The sequence below is a fragment of the Zalophus californianus genome, chromosome 3 (genome assembly GCF_009762305.2).
Source record: "Zalophus californianus isolate mZalCal1 chromosome 3, mZalCal1.pri.v2, whole genome shotgun sequence".
In the NCBI taxonomy this organism is placed as follows: Eukaryota; Metazoa; Chordata; class Mammalia; order Carnivora; family Otariidae; genus Zalophus; species Zalophus californianus.
In genome coordinates this window covers 10,275,625-10,292,080 of record NC_045597.1, presented here as the reverse complement: position 1 = coordinate 10,292,080, position 16,456 = coordinate 10,275,625, and the positions used below count along the sequence as shown (strand labels likewise).

At 41.7% G+C, this 16,456-nt stretch overlaps 1 protein-coding gene across 2 annotated transcripts in view; it reads left to right on the top strand.

The window, feature by feature from the left end:
* Positions 1 to 1,570: 1,570 nt before the first annotated feature.
* The window catches only part of ITGBL1 (integrin subunit beta like 1), a 207,071-nt gene continuing 192,185 nt past the window's right edge, over positions 1,571 to 16,456 (top strand). For both annotated transcript variants that reach the window (XM_027590090.2, XM_027590089.2), the window contains exons 1-2: positions 1,571 to 1,680; positions 2,595 to 2,812. In XM_027590090.2, coding sequence (XP_027445891.1) covers positions 1,583 to 1,680; positions 2,595 to 2,812 — 316 coding nt within the window. In that variant the 5' untranslated portion in view covers positions 1,571 to 1,582. The remainder of the gene's footprint in view (positions 1,681 to 2,594; positions 2,813 to 16,456) is intronic.

Sequence of the window (16,456 nt, the reverse complement as noted above, 5' to 3'; positions counted from 1 at the left end):
GCAAATGCTGGGGGTAGTCTTATGTCTGTTTGTGTAAGTAACAGGAAGAAATCCCGTCCTTTTACAGCTTATCTGGATGTTAAAACCACAGACCTGCAGCTTGGATGGTTCTAGTTGGTGAGGAACTTGGCATCTAAAGTGCTTAGAGCAAAGAAAGAACATTTTCTACCCTTTAATGCAACACTCCACGACACTCCCCCGGTGACCACACAGTGTAGGAGACAGTGTATGGGGCTTTGAGGGTCCCAAGCCTTCAGCTGAACCCCCCCCCCCACTGTAACTTCCTACATGAATCTGAGCAAGGCAGTCACTTTGAGCAGGAGGTCATTCTTCGCCCTTGGCTTCCTGAGCTTTATCATGGGAATAAGAATGTTTCCCTACTCTTCTACCCTTTCCCCATATGCACCCAAATTACTCCTCTTCATCCCTCATCCTTTAGCTCAAATGCCACCATCTTGAGTAGATCAGGCACCTCCTGCTAAGCTGGAAGTAACTTTATTCCTCTTTCTTTGCACTTTGTCCTTTTGTATTTGTGTTTTTGATGAATGTCCACTAGCCCCCTGGCTTCCAAGAACAGGGATCATGTCTCTTGAATTCTCTAGTTGTGTCCTCTCCATCTGGTACACAGCCTGGCACCCGATAGATGCGAAACCTGTGTTTGCCAAATGAGTAAACGAATGTGTGGTTATTGTTAAAATTAGAGATAAAAGACACTAAGTGCCTGGCACAGAGTAGGTGCTTAATCAGTGACACTCATGATTTTTCAGTGCAGTCAACACCATAATCAGACATTTTATTTTGTTTCTTCATACTCTCTTCATGGGGGAGAATGGGGTGAATCTGGGACAACTACAGTTTGCACCATCCAAGACAAGAAGAAAAAAATGTGATGTGATAAACTCCTGGCCCAAACAGCCAGGAGCATGACATACTTTTTTAAAGACTTAAGAAGTGAAAGATCCATCAGTTAAAAGAGAATAAAAAGTACAAGAGAAAGTTTATCTGTCCATTGTGCTTGCCGCCCCCAACCACTCATACCCCAAGCAGTACACCTTCTTACAAAGCCTCTGGTGAAAGTAATTCCCCACCCAAGTGCTCACACCCACATTGTCACCAGCCGCCCCCTTCCCCTTCACATCTAGGGGACTACTTTATCTGTCTCTTTAATATCAACCAGCCCAAATATTCCCTTGTCAAATATTTCTGGGGCCTGCACTTGAAGAAAGAGACGATTTTCCCAAATCTGTGAACAGGACCTTTTTTTTTTTTTTAATGTCAAAATAAACCATCTGCTTGTACAACTGTTTCTAATTACTTCCCTGCCTAGACTCTGCACTTGAGGGGTTTGGTACCAGCACCCCGCCCAGAGCGGTGCCGCTGCCCAAATCCTTGCAGGCAACTCATCAAGGCACTCGCGGCCCCGGGTAGAGGCCCGACCTGCACGCCCTGGTGTCTGTGTGTCCGTCTGCAGGCGGCCTGCGGGTGGCACCTCTCCCTGCCGCAGCCCCCCGCCCCCCACCCCTCCACCGGGAGCCCCACCCAGCCGGGAGCGCAGCGCTCCCGCACAGCGCCGGAGCTCAGCATGCGTCCCGCCGCCTTCAGGAACTTCTTGCTGCTGGCGTCCTCCCTTCTCTTCGCGGGGCTCTCAGCTGTTCCTCAGAGCTTCTCGCCATCTCTGAGGTAAGTCTGGTTTGTTATTCTTTGAGAGGAACCTGCCCTGCTTTGCGTGGCAGGGCTCAAGTGTGTAGGACGGCTGCCCCAAGCCAAGCGCAGTTAGAAAGTTGGACCCGGGATAAACTGTTTTCAACCTGTTCCTATTCCTTTCCGTCTATCTGCACTGCGTGTTGCTTCATGTCTGTCCTTTTACTTTTCCTTCGGGAAAATACTGTGAATAAATATAACTATTTAACTTCCTCCTATTTTAATACCGACCGGGAGAAACTTCTGCCATGAGACTAAGGTAATCCTTTGTGTACCTGGGGTGTGCTCATACCCTATAAGGCAGAATTATTTCACAGGGTCTGTATTCCATTGTTGTATTGTATTTCACGAAAGAGACTGTGGGCCACATAATGATAGCTAAACTTTTTAAAAGTAGAGTTTATAAGCACTGCTCAATGCAACTTTTTAAAAAAAATGCCCTAGACTATCCTAAGATGTATAGTTCTTCCTACATATTCACCTCTTCTTTTTCATAAAACGGCTGCCCCTGGCCATCAGCTAGCAATGGGACTTTTTAAAGAGTACTGAAAAGTCAGCCAAGTGTCATACTTTGCATTCATTTGCATTTAATCTAAATGTGCATATAAGATTCAGTGGCAAGCCACCAAGAGGCAGGGCTGGATCACCTCTGTCCACTCGGAAGGCAGTCCTATTCCTGGGTGTGTAGGTCACCCCTCGGACATTTTGGCTCATGGTCATTTCTCTTGTGGTGGACCATGGGTGGCCCCCAGAGGAACGTGGAACCTCAAACTTTATTCCTGTGAAGTTGAACGTCGCCACACAGGGGTGCACTGGGCGGGAAACGGGGACTCCTTAAATGGGGCAGTGTCCGCTCTTGACCGTGGCCCTGCTGTGGTTTGCCGCCCTTGCAGGAGTGCGACTGGTGCCGCGTGCAGGCTGTCCCGGGCGGAGTCGGAGCGCAGGTGCCGGGCGCCAGGGCAACCCCCAGGGGGCGCTCTGTGCCACGGCCGCGGCCGGTGCGACTGCGGGGTCTGCATTTGTCACGTGAACGAGCCCGGCGTGTACTTCGGGCCGCTGTGTGAGTGCCACGAGTGGGTGTGCGAGACCTACGACGGGAGCACCTGCGCAGGTAAGGGGCAGCCGGCGCACTGCGGGCGTCTGGGCGTCCGGGGCGCACCGCCGGCGGGGGTTTCTGCCACTTCCCGGGGAGAGCCTCGGACGGACCTCTGGGAAGTGACTGCCTTCGCGCAGGGCTTCCTAATGCTCCTCCACTCTGGAATCACGTGTTGCAATACTTTAGTCCGCCCTAGGGTCCAAACTGAAGTGGAAATAATATTGGTAAGATTCACTCACTTAATTATAACTCTCCTTATTACAGACTAAACCTCCCAACCTCCTCACAAAGGAAGTCAATCTGGTGGGCTCCTCTACCCCAATCACGAATGTTAGTCATATTTGCAGAACATAAGCCTGGATTTTCTTTTTACCAAGGAAAAGCAGGAGAATATTATTTTCCCAAATTCCAGGGTGGGGGAGCAGGTTGTGTCTTTGATTTGCCTTCTTATCCCTAGGATATAGTTCACTGATAGAAGGGTGTATCAGAAAACGATAACAAGGAAAAAAATAAGCAGATCCATACTTACTTAGAAGCGATTGCTTTTGTATTGGTTTAGCTGCTTGAAATTTTCAGCTGCAGTGAAACTTGGTATTTTGTAAGGGTGCAGTAAAAATAAATTCATTTCTCTAGTACATTTTTAGGGAGTGATTGAGGTTGTGATATTGGAATGGGTCATGATATTTCTTGGTAGAGAACAGCCCTCGCCTATACCAGTTTCACAGGAACGTGCCATTTGCTAGGGCCAGACCCTCGGTTGGGTCACTGTGAATGATACAGGCACTCCGTTAGTAAAAGGACAACACGATTCATTCCAACCAGGGTTTGGCAGATTTGTAGGGGGAAAAAAAATTCACAACTTATTTTACCCAGGATGTCGTTAAGAATAAGAGTCCAACACTAACAGAGGTGAAGAATGAGTTTATAGCAGAATGGTTTTTTCTTGGCCCCTGGGCCCAGAAATGCATAGTGAGAGTATTTAATATGAACACTGCTTAGCAGTGGAAAATAATCGTGTCAGTAATTTGGAGGGGCACAGGTGCTTCTCTGTGGTTGGTTTACCCTGGGAAGGCTGGGGCTCAACCCTTTAAAAATACTGAACACCACGGCTCGTTATTTTAATGTTGTCCATCCCACAGGCTGCAGTATTATTAAGGGCAGCCCTTTGGAATGAAAGCTAAGTATTGTCTAATATTTCATTCCAAATTTGACTGTTACCTGGCTTCTCTGGCTTGTACTGCCTCCGGCAAGGTCTCTTCAATATCATTAGTTCCGAACACATTTTTTCAGGGCATTTTTGAGTTGTTCTTTCATTGGAAAAGTAAGAGGTGGGATGTAGTCTTCAGCTGGTGAAACAGCTATGGGTGCCATCAGATAAAACTTCCCCATTGAAGAAGCTTATCTGGGTCCTTTCTGTAAAGCTCTGCCTATAGTGCTCTTGTTGGTCCCTCATGGAAAGTGATTTGTTGTTTACTCTTAACATCTTAGTCACTGCATTCTTTCCGCCCTGATACAAAATGCGGGACTGAATCATGCATGGTTTTGTTTGCATATGTACACATTCCCATGGATGGCAAGATGCTTCTCTTTATTTCAAGGCTGAATGAAATAACTGTGTTCGTTTTCCATTCTCCTCTTTGTGACTGATGCCCATCAAGGCCTGCTCCACCGGGCCTGGTGCAGGATCTGCCCCTGCAAATGCTCTGAGAACATTTGCCAGGCCAGTGAGATCTTTACACACAGCACGGTGGTGGGGCTACGGCACCAACTTGCCTACTTGTTCTGCGCTTCAAACGTAGCTTCTCAATTCTGCCTTCAAGAAAAAGTTCCTACGTTGTAGCTAGTGAGGCAGAAACATAGCAAGTTGTCTTCTATGTTTTTATGTGCACCTGGGCCTTTACCTCTGTGGTGTATTCTAGTAGCCTTCAGGGACCTCCATACCCCTTGGAGGAAAATAAAATCCTGCTCTGAGAGTGTATCATAGAGTGGTTTTAATACTCTGGGCTCTGGGGGAAAATTTCCAGGAGTCAAATCCCAGCCCCACCACGTAACAGCTGTGTGAACTTGGGTGATTACTGAAACTTTCTGAGCCTCGATATCTTCATCTATAAAATGGGAATAACAACAATACCTACCTTACAGGATGGTTGTGAGCTCTGACACGTAAAACTCTTAGAATAGTGTTTTGCACAAAGTGCTCAATACATATAAATATGTGTATAGACATATAACATATTATTGTAGATGCACAAAGGTGAGCTAGGATGGATGGATGGATGGATGGATGGACGGATGGATGGATAGATAGATAATAGATAGCTTAGCTTTGTAGTTGTTGGACATTTGATGCAGTGAGAGCAATTTTCTTAATGTAGCCTGGGCCTGTTATTGATCCAAAGCTCAAAAGGTTGAGCAAGGATAGCTCTTTTGGCCCAGCCTCAGAGCAGCTCTATTAGATACACCATGCCCTTTTAAAGTTGGGATAAGAATCCACTGGGATTCTTATACTGTGAATCATAAGAAAGATACTTGTTTTAGTTTGAGCCTGGTCGAAAGTGATTACATTTATATTAAAGCATAACTAATGTATAATCCAGTGTCTCCTTGTTCATGGCACATGAATTTCCTTGGACTTCTATAGTGTAAAGGTCTGGCCCAGAGATTATTCCTGTGTGTGGGGTGGTCAAATGAGAAGTAAACTAATTTGGGTGGAATATTTCTTTGAGAAGAGTATAGTGTTTGGTTACAGAAGAATAGACTTTCAGCTAATATTGCAAGGCATCCCTGAGTAACCCCCTGAACAGGTATGATTATACTTAAATAAAATATTGTGTTCTTTTAAGATCTTTTCTAATCACTTTTGAAATATATCACTTAAAAGAGTTTCAGTTTTAGTGACTAGGAAGAGCTAATTAAATTGAACTTAGCAAATACTTATGAGGTGCTGTGTATTTACTAGATCCTCTGCTGTTGAAGGGATATAAAGATGAGACAATATAACAACTTCCCATTGAGTAGGGAGATGAAAATACCAAATACCTATAATGCAATGCAGAATATCATTTCTACAAATTTCTATGAGAGTTTCATTGAGGCAGGAATTAAATATTGTGGCTAAAGTTCTTGAGAAAGAGGTAGCCTTTGACATAAATCTTTATGCATAGGGAGGTTTTTAGTTCCAAAACGTGGACTGTTGGAATTCTGAGGGAAGAAAAATCCAAGCAGTGGTTTAGAGGCAGAAAGGCATGTGGTGAGTGTGTTTGGGGACCAGTGAAGTATTCTAGGTTTGGCTTGGCTGGATCTTAGGGCTGTGGGGAAAGTAGTTCTAGATATTTTGAGTTACAGTTGCACACGTTGTTGAGAGCTCTGAACTTGAATGTGAAGTTTGTGCTTATCAGAGCCATGAAGTGGTTTGAACATGGGAGCTTTGATTAGTACTCTGACTCATGAAAAGTTACAGGGTAGGGTGCTGGAGGGCAGGGGAGGTTGGGGTAGACACTTGATGGGGAAGAGCTCAGTTTAGAGACTATTTCAATTCTAGCCCGTGGGAGAGAGTAAGATAGAACAATGATGAATTTTAAAGACTGTTGAAGGTACAATCAACATGCTTTAGAACCCAAGGATGAGTAAGATGGTCAATCAGTGATTGGGCGTATGAGAGAACTGATAGAGTAAGAGTCAGGAGAAGGAACCAGATAATTCCTAATCAGTGGCTAAGACTCTTTACTAAGGAAGAAAAAAATGCTTATTTTTAATCTGAAATTGCTATAAAGTGAAGAATTATCAGTAGCAGAATGAGTCTGGACTTGACTGGCTGTGGATCTAGGCCTAGATGGATCACGTCTGAACTGTTAACTTGGGTTCAATTGCTTGTATCCTTAACCTTGAGCCAGTCATCTGATTCCTCTGAAACTTAGATTCTTTTTTTTTGTAACATCTTTATGGATATAAAGAACCTTGCATCCTGCATTGTATTATTCAGAGTAATTTTTATGTTTTTGTATAAATACATTTAATATCCATGTAATTATGCATTCATACATTTATTCAGACTGTGTATAAAACATTCTTATAAACATACACAATATAAAAATAATTAAAATACATGGAAACACCCCTGATATATATTAACAATTTTTTTCTTGCAGATATTTCTGACTTTTACACTGCTAAATAAATAGTATGAGAATTGCTTGTGATTATTCATGAGAACTGGACTTTCTGGCTCTTTATAGTCTGTCTTAGGACTGATCTGCTTTTCCTCATAGTGGTGTTTTTCTTGAATAGTTGAGTAATTCCCTCCAAGCCTATTTTGTGGAATCACTCTTCGGTTTTTCCTTTCTTAGTTATTTTCCATTTACAACCTTCTCCGCCATCCTTCAAACCATGTTCTACCCTACTTGCCCCCTCCTTTAACTCGGTCCAGCCCCCCTTGGTACTTCCCATTTTGCTTCTTCTTTACATCCCCCCTGCGCCCCTGCGTGGGGCACCACACACGTAAGAGCACTGTCTGTTCTTTAACACCCCGTCCAGTAAACGATTGTGTTGAACAGACTCACTCCAGTTTCCACATCGCTTCCATTCATGTGTTTTCATCATGGTCTTAACATGTCCATAGTTTTGGAGAACACACTCAGGAGTTCCCTACCACCAGCTCACCCCCTTCATGCAGGCCTCTTTGTGTGTGTGTGTGTGTGTGTGTGTGTGTGTGTGTGTGTGTGAATTCTACTCTCTTAAGCTCATCCATTTTGGATAAATGCACCCTGTCTTACCTCAAGTGACACATAAAAATTAAAGATTTTCATCTGTACTTTCTCTCGGCTGTACTGCTTTATTTGGACCCAATACTCTGCTGTTCTACTGTAGAGACTGAGATACCTTGTCCTTGGACTTGGTCACCCCCACACCTTGATAACCTAGAAAAGCGTATTTATAACATTAGGGTGTTTAGATCAGATAGTGTCAATGTGAGAGGTTCAGTGGTTATTTTTCAAGTAGAATTTCCCCAGAAAGAGAAGGGAACATCTGGGAGCAAACTTATTTGTTACAAATTTTAAATTTGCAAAGTAAAAACCTCTTTCATAGGGTTCTTGGAAGTTTTCCATGTATTTTGAGACATGATGCTAAAACTGACATCCCATGTCTCTTAGTATCATAACCCCAAAAAGCTGCTTAGCTTTCTGGGCCTCAGACATAGGTTGGGAAATCTGACCTTTGAAGGAGTCATGTGATTAGATTGGGTCCAACCATAAAGAAGATGTTGTATATATACACAATGGAATATTATGCAGCCATCAAAAAACCCTGAAATCTTGCCATTTGCAATGACGTGGATGGAACTAGAGGGTATTATGCTAAGTGAAATCAGTCAGTCAGAGAAAGACATGTATCATATGATCTCACTGATATGAGGAATTCTTAATCTCAGGAAACAAACTGAGGGTTTCTGGAGTGGTGGGGGGGTGGGGTGGCTGGGTGATAGACATTGGGGAGGGTATGTGCTATGGTGAGCGCTGTGAATTGTGTAAGACTGATGAATCACAGACCTGTACCTCTGAAACAAATAATACATTATATATTAAAAAAAAAGAAGATAGGAAGGGAAAAATGAAGGGGGGGCAATCGGAAGGGGAGACGAACCATGAGAGACTATGGACTCTGAGAAACAAACTGAGGGTTCTAGAGGGGAGGGGGCGGGGGGATGGGCTAGCCTGATGATGGGTATTAAAGAGGGCACGTATTGAATGGAGCACTGGGTGTTATATGCAAACAATGAATCATGGAACACTACGTCAAAAACTAATGATGTAATGTATGGTGATTAACATAACATAATAAAATAAAATTAAAAAAAAGATTGGATCCAACCAGACAATCCAGAATAATCTTTCCATTTTAAGATCTGTAATGTTAATCACATTGGCAAGGTCCCTTTTGCCATGTAAGCTATTTACAGGTTCCAGGAACAAGGATGTGGACATCTCTGGGGGCCCTTAGTCTTCCTACCATACGCATCCTTCTGTGAAGTGCAAGCAGAGTGGTACAGTGTATGAATGGCAAGAGAGAGCAGTTCCAACCCCCATTAGTACCTGGCTGTTCTCACACTTCATCTAGGATGCAAGTACTGAGTCTTTTTCTTCTTTCCAGAGCTCATCTTCATGATCTAATTTCCCTGCCTCCAGTCTTTCCCACACCAGTGCTGATAAGGAACTCCAAGCTTCTGGTCCAGATCATGAAGAGTGACTGGTAGCCCAGCAGTTGCCTACGTTTAATGCCTGACATTATCACTTGCCAACTCTGGAGCTCTCTGGGCAAGTTACTCAGATGTTTGCTGCTCCTGTTTCCTTATTTATGAAATGGGGGTAATAATATTATCAATGGGGATAATAATTATGCTAAAACACATGAGTGATTAGTTAGTCATTGGAGTTATATGCTTACTTATGTCAGAGGCCCCTCTTCTACCCTACCTAGATCCTAAGATATTAACTACCAAAGAAATTATTTTCTTTCCACATTATATCTTCCTCTGGGTTTAAGCCTATGTTCATCTTTCCTCCTTTGACTATCAGTGAATTTTTGGAACTATCTCCCTTCAGACAACATGCCTGCTCCATAGTGTCAAGGCTGGTGAGCTTTCAGCCCTGGCCATCTCAAGCCTGAGAATCACTGGGTCATATTCCAGCTTGCTAGATGTCTAAGATTCTGACCCTAGTTTCTGTCTTTGTCTCAGGAACTTGACTTTTGTGTTCTTGTCCCTGAAATCTTCACTCTGATTTATGGTTCTAGAGCCATGCGCTAAGTAGTGTGTAAATAGTATTTGAATCTGGAATTCTTAGTCATTTTCTTTACTGGAAACCCTAAGATTTCTGCACATTTGCAGAATTTACACTCAGTGCTTTGCTGCTGCTGATTCTTACCTCCACTGGGCTGTTCCTTCATCTCCTCCAAAGCATTGATCTCAAGTGGGTTGATCCCAGAACCCACTTCTTCAACTTACAAAAATGGGAAAAGCAACACAATGCATAACAAAATCAAAATAACTCACCTTTGCAGAGTTTTTGAGTATTCAGTAAACATTACTGAATGTTCTGGAGACACTGGAGATGGGGTAGTTTAATCACAGATATGTAAACAACTTAAGATTGAAGAGTAATCATTCTGGTTCTTAAAACTCCCAGTTTTTTTCAACCACTCCTCCTTCTTAGAGCTATGTGTGGACATGGATGAAATTCTGGGTCAAGAGTTGTAAGCAGAGGTATAGGCGAACTCAAAGGGAGCTGACTCGCAGGACGGTATTTGTTTTGCCCATCTGCCCTTCTTCCTGTCTAGAATGTACCTAGTTCCAGCAGCCCCTTTGGATCCAGAGAAGAAAATGTTGGCCACCTATGAGGATGGCAGGAATCCTGGCTTTTGGAGAGGCTGTGGAGCTGCCACCCCAGTCCTGGACTGCCTGCCTTTGGACTGCTTTTGCATATAAAAATAATAAACTTTTGTCTAAGGCCCTGTCATTTGGGGGTTTTCTGGCAGCTAAATGTAACCCTGTCTGAAACAACGGTTTTATTAAAAAAAAGTTCAAGTCTATTAAAATTGGGCAAGAGTAGCATTTGTATAGGGGTTGAGAGCTTGAGCTCATGACACCAGTAGGGCAGGGTTCCACACTGCTTTACCTGCTATGTGGACTCCAGCAGTTTTGGTAAATTCTGTAAGACTCAGTTTGTTCATCTCTAAAATGGGATATAATGAACACTCTGGGGAAAGCTACTGAAAAATTTAAGTGAGAAAATACGCATGACGCGTCTAATAAAATAGCTGATATAACTGTTACTCTCAATGGGAGTTATTACCATTACTAACCTAGAATCTCTAAGGGGATTATGCTAAGGCAAAAGGAACTATGTCTTTGCTTTAAGTGTATTTACTAGTAATTGAATGGCCAGTGATGGATGTGTAGTCCCTGTACCTGTTTATATATTCAGCATATAATGCTTTTTTGCCTAGCTATTTTTATGGGGGCATTATTTCTATGAGAAGATGTAATTTTTTCAAAATCTGGTTACCAGAAATTCAATTACCGGAGAGAACACACATGGTTTAAGTATTTAAATATTTTTTAAATTATCCATTTATTTATCTGTATTTAAAATTTATTAAACCATCACACATGTCCACTACAAAAACTCAAACAATACATAAACGCATAGATAAAAGCACAGTGAGTTTGCATTTTATGCAGAGAAGAGATTCTACATCGGCTCCAAATCAGACATCTGAAGTTTAAACGTTACCCTGACAAATTTCTGAGCAAGGCTGTGTGTTCAAGTTCATTACTCCATCCCTGGGTCTAGCACGGTAAGTACTAGTAAATGAGTGTTTATTCCATGGCTGTTTCTGTGTTTATTCCATTTTTGGTTTTTGGCTGGATCTGAGAGGAGTCGTCGCTGGATCATTCTTTTGGGGGCCCTCAGCTCACTAGGAGACGCACAGCAAGAACATCGGCCCATGGAAGTCCCATCTCTTTCACAGTCCCTCTTCCTTCGCAAGCCCCACTCGGGGCTTCCACTCACTGAATGGAATGACAGCATCTCCACACTATTTAAATCATTATTCCACCTTCCTTTATTGCCAAGTATTTACCTTCAATGCCTAAGCACATATAATTGAGTTCAGGTGAGTTAAATATGTGTGTGCTGTGAGTCCTCCTTAGTCTGGTCTTCTGCATAACCTCCGGAGTTAATCCGGATTTAAGCGTAGGGTGCATACTTGCCTGTTTTCCCGTGGTTATGTACACACGTGTGTTGTAAACATGTGAACGCACACTCTCCCAGGTCTGTTTCTTTCCCTCTCTTGCTTTTTGTCCCCTTAAGAATTTATCACAGCTCTCATTCTAGCTTAATATATATACGATTAAGAATTTTAATAGGTATATGATGTCCTGTAGTAGGGATATATTGCTTTATTAAACGATTTGCCCATTAGTGAATGTCCTGATTGCTTCCAGTTTTTGCTATTGTTGTTTTATTTTTTGATATAGGAGGGCTTTAAGCAGTATTTTCAAACTCCAATTTAAAATCGTGCACGGACCTTTGTACATGTATGTGCACACAGCTCTGTATCTCCCTTGTTCCTGCATGGGCATACAGACATTTCCACTAAGAAGAGCGAGCTGGGTCCCCAGGTACGCGTGAGGGAGTCGTCAGCCAACAGAACTGTTAATAAAAGTGTCTTCATACATTGCTAATTTTGGCAAAGGGAAACTTCAAATCCGGTAGAACTGGGAGATCTGAAACCTTTGTCCTTAGGGAAATTTAGATCCCAAGCCTGGTGTGGTAGTCAAGGTCAAGAGTCACATCTGTAGAGGAGGAGAACTATGGTACAGCAGAGATTGAGAATACCTGCGGGATTTACCCCCGCATGGGTAAATTCTCAAACTATTTTCCATTAACTCTTAAATTGATAAAGATAGAGAGCTGCAAGGAGGTTGCAAATCTCATTTTCTCTGGAAAAGAGTGCTTTGTCTTTTCAAGGATCGCATTTCCTGGCAAATAAGGAAATGTATTTTGTAATAGAACTCATTCTTCTGTCTATTCTAAATCGTCTTACTTAAGGCTGAGTAGAAGAATGATGGCTTTATAAAGGGAAAAGAAAAATAAGATCTTTGTAAGGTTGCTCACTGGCTTGACCTTGTGTCATCTCAGTCCTAACTTAGCTGTAAGACAAGTTTCTCTGCTAAGAGCCTATCATCCTAATTGTATATAGTCACTAGTTCAAGCATCAAATTATTCCAAGTAAATAGTTACCCACTCTAGTTTTCTGTTTTACTGTTTTATCTGGATACTTCCTGGGGAAAGGCAGGCCAAAAAACATTTTTTTTTTTTAAAGAGGTCAATGAGTTTTGATATTGCTTTGAAACTTCTCTTAGGTAAGGCCTTAACTGTAAATCATGATTTAGTCAATGGGAGAGAGTAAGGAGCCAAAATCAGAAAATCAAAACATGGTAAATGCATTTCCTTATTGGCCATTACTGCTCTTTCAAAGCTATCATTTTCTGCTGTGCAAAATAGTTAGACAAAACTAGTTATTTTTCTAAACAAAATGACTTGGCCACTTACGCCTTTTCCTCTCCAAAATACGAAAGACAAGTTACAGATTTTTTTTTTCTTTTTTCTTTTTGCTTTCTTGGTCAACATCATTAGTTATATAAGCTCCAAGAGTCATCTTGACATGAAATAATTCATTTGTTTTAAGAAGGAAAATATTTGATTCTAGCTGTGTCCTGGATAGACTTCAATTGCCTGCTTGGATGGATTTGAGCTTAAAGTTAATGCTGTGTTAGTAATACACAAGAATAATGGGAAAATATCTATTTCTACTTGAGTATGCTTTGCTGGAAGATATCTTTGTACATATGAATTCATTCAATTCTTATATAACTTCTAAGAGGTAGTCAAAATTGTTATTCTCCAGCTATCGTATTAAGGAACCCTGAGAAAAATTTGCCCCCCAAATCAGTAGGAGGCTTCTCCTTAAGCATATTAAAGTTGTCCTGAAACCACACATTTAGGGAGAATATTTTCATGAACTTGGAGTCCTGAAATAACATAATTTTGAAGGACCTCATTTTTATATGTAAAAATATATCTTCTGTTGGTTTTTTTCTTGGAAGAGCATATTTTCATTCTCATTTCTGCCTTACGCCAGAGATAATGCACCTAAAAGCTCCAGTACTGGGCAGAAGAACACTTTATTCATTTAATATCAAAAGAAGTCCGGGTAGCAGAAAGCACTGGGACTAACTGTCATACCAACAAAGCATTTCTCTCAGCTGTAACTGATGTTCTTAGAGCGATTGCATTTAGCACCAACTCTTATCAAAATAAGCATTCTCCAGAGTCAGCAAGGGGAGAAACTTTTCTATAACCTTTGATTTTCCTGGTCTATAAAAATGAAAGAAAATGTAGATAGGAGAGTTGAATATATATTTGTTACTTTCACGGACATTTACTAGTGGTATTTTGGCTATTAAGAGTAAATGACATTTTGGGGCACCTGGGTGTCTCAGTCCCTTGAGTGTCCGACTCTTGATTTCGGCTCGAGGCGTGATCTTGGGGTCGTGGGATCGAGCCCCACTTGGGGCTCTGCGCTTGGTGGGGAGTCTGCTTGGGATTGTCCCTCTCCATCTGCTCCTCCGCCCTGCCCCGTGCTCACTCTTTCTCAAATAAATAAGTCAGTCTTTTAAAAAAAAGAATAAATCACATTTGAGATTATCTTTTGCTCTTCTAAAATTATTCATAATATGAAATCCAGACTTTCAAATAACATGCAATTTTTAATATATGTATAGCATTTTTGAGAACAAACCAATGGGAATTAGCAGAAGTGCGGAGGGAAGACAAGTGTCTATAGAAAAGTGAACAGTTCTGACTGGATCATCACAAGGGTGTACTTTACTCTTCGGAGGTGGGTATGTCACTCATCAATCTGCCTAGGATTCTTGAAATTCTACTTCTGTATTTCATCCCTACTAATACCCACTAATATGCTAGATGTAGAATTTTAAGACTTAAGAGTGGCAATGCACTGATCTGTTAATAATATAGTCTCTATTGAAGTTAGTCATCTTTCCTTTGGGAAAGCTAAGTGAGCGGGTTTGCATAGGATGGAAATGCAGATGCACACTGCTCTGGAAAGTGCCTGGGAATTAGAATTAAAAAGCAAAACAAATTGTTTTTTCTCCACTGTTGTTACTTATTGTGTGACCTCGCATAAGTCACTTGGCTTCTCTGAGCTTCAGTTAAGTTCAACGAGCATTTATGAAACATCTCCAAACAGATGACAGGGCATTGGTAGCTGGGAGATTGGAGCCATCAGAAAGCAGCAGGTGCTGAATCCAGTGTCCTCTGTTTCAGGAAAGGGGTGGAAAGATTTTCATTTCAGACAGTTGGCCACTACAGAGAGTCATCCTATGACCTTCCGCTTGCTTTGAAAGCTTTACTTTCTGAGAATTTTAAGAACTCTCACTCTCATAAATTATTATTTAATGAGTGCCCAATGCCTACAATACCTGCATGCTGTTGTAATATAGGCATGAACATTCTATAAAGTAGACTTGGCGTTTGTTAAATTCCCCAAACTGTCGGCACATAGCCTGTGAAAATATAATAAAAGAATTGTTGTGCACGTCTTGAAGTATACCCCTAAAATAAATATCAAAAGCCATATCAAAACCATAATAGTCAAATCAAAAACCACGACAGTCTCTGCTGCCCTCTATGTGGAACAGAACTAGTCAAACTAATGAGAGAACCGAGCATGAGTTAGAGTAACCACTGGTGAATGATGTGTATGGGGTTATTTGGAGGAAATAATGGTGGTTTGGAAAATAATTCCTTTCTAAAAGGGCAACATTATATGGGATACACTTTAAAAAATGTCTGTTTGATTGTAATGATCTCATAGTGTTATTATGGAATCGAGAGAAGGTGATGGTAACACAGTTACTATTTATTTAGGATTTGCTATATGCCTCTTGTGTTAAATTCTCAGAGTAAACCTGCTGGGTGGGTCGTCTTGCCATTCTAAAGACAAAGAGCTGAGCCTGAGAAAGATTAAATGGAATGTTTAAGATCATATTTGTCCGACACAAAAGCTGTGCCATCAATCACTCTTGTATTGACTTACACCATTTAGCACAGTGCCACCAGGTAACAGATACCCAAGAATATTTACATTCCTTTTCTGCGATTTCTGATGAGTATGTGCAGTATTAATCCGCAATAACCAAGTGCTTTTTCCACATGCAAAACTGTGAGAGGCAGAACAGCGAGGGTATTGAAGGAGAAGGGTAATAATTAACTTCCCCATGCCTCTCTTTACTCCTCTCCAAGTATTATTATGAGAGTAAAGACTCAGGAAAAGCCCAGGCTCATTGTAATCGCTCATCAGCAGCTATTCTTACTGTTGTTCTTGGTCTTATTATCAGGCCCCTCCCATATCACTGCAATTATATTATGCACTCCTCAAGGGCAGCAGTGCATTTTCTCTAATATTGTCTCTTAGGACTTCATTGTTATTGCTGCAAGAATACTGAATTACAAAGTACCCCAAAATTCAGTGGCTTACCAGAAAACACCAGAACCCATCTTTTTTTCCTCCCTCTTGGGTGTGTAGTTCAGCTATGACTCAGCTGGGCAAGGCTGGATTCCAGGGTGTGGGCTGAGCTCCATGTTATTCTTATGCTGGCGGGGTATGCTTTTGTCGTGGTGGGTCACAGAACCGCTAGAGGATTAGGAAATACTCAGTGTTCCTTAAGGCCTTGAGTCACCTGCACATTATGTCCACGCACTGTTGGGCAAGAGGAGTGACATGGTCAAGCACCGTATCTGTGCCCTGCCTTCTCCTGGACTCCGCAAGGTGTCAGGGCGGAAGGGGATTCAGCTGTTGACAGCAATTATTCTATCAGCCACAAGATTTGACATAGGTATTCCAGTGTCATGGCTCCTCAGTGAAATTCGTGGATTGATGTGATTATAAATATCTGATATTTAAATTTAATTTGGAGGTAAATGTTTCAGTTTTAAATGTAACCATATTAATTAAACAGTAACTTATATTGATTTTTCTGAAGGGGTAAGAAAATTAAAAAGAGAAGAGCAAAAA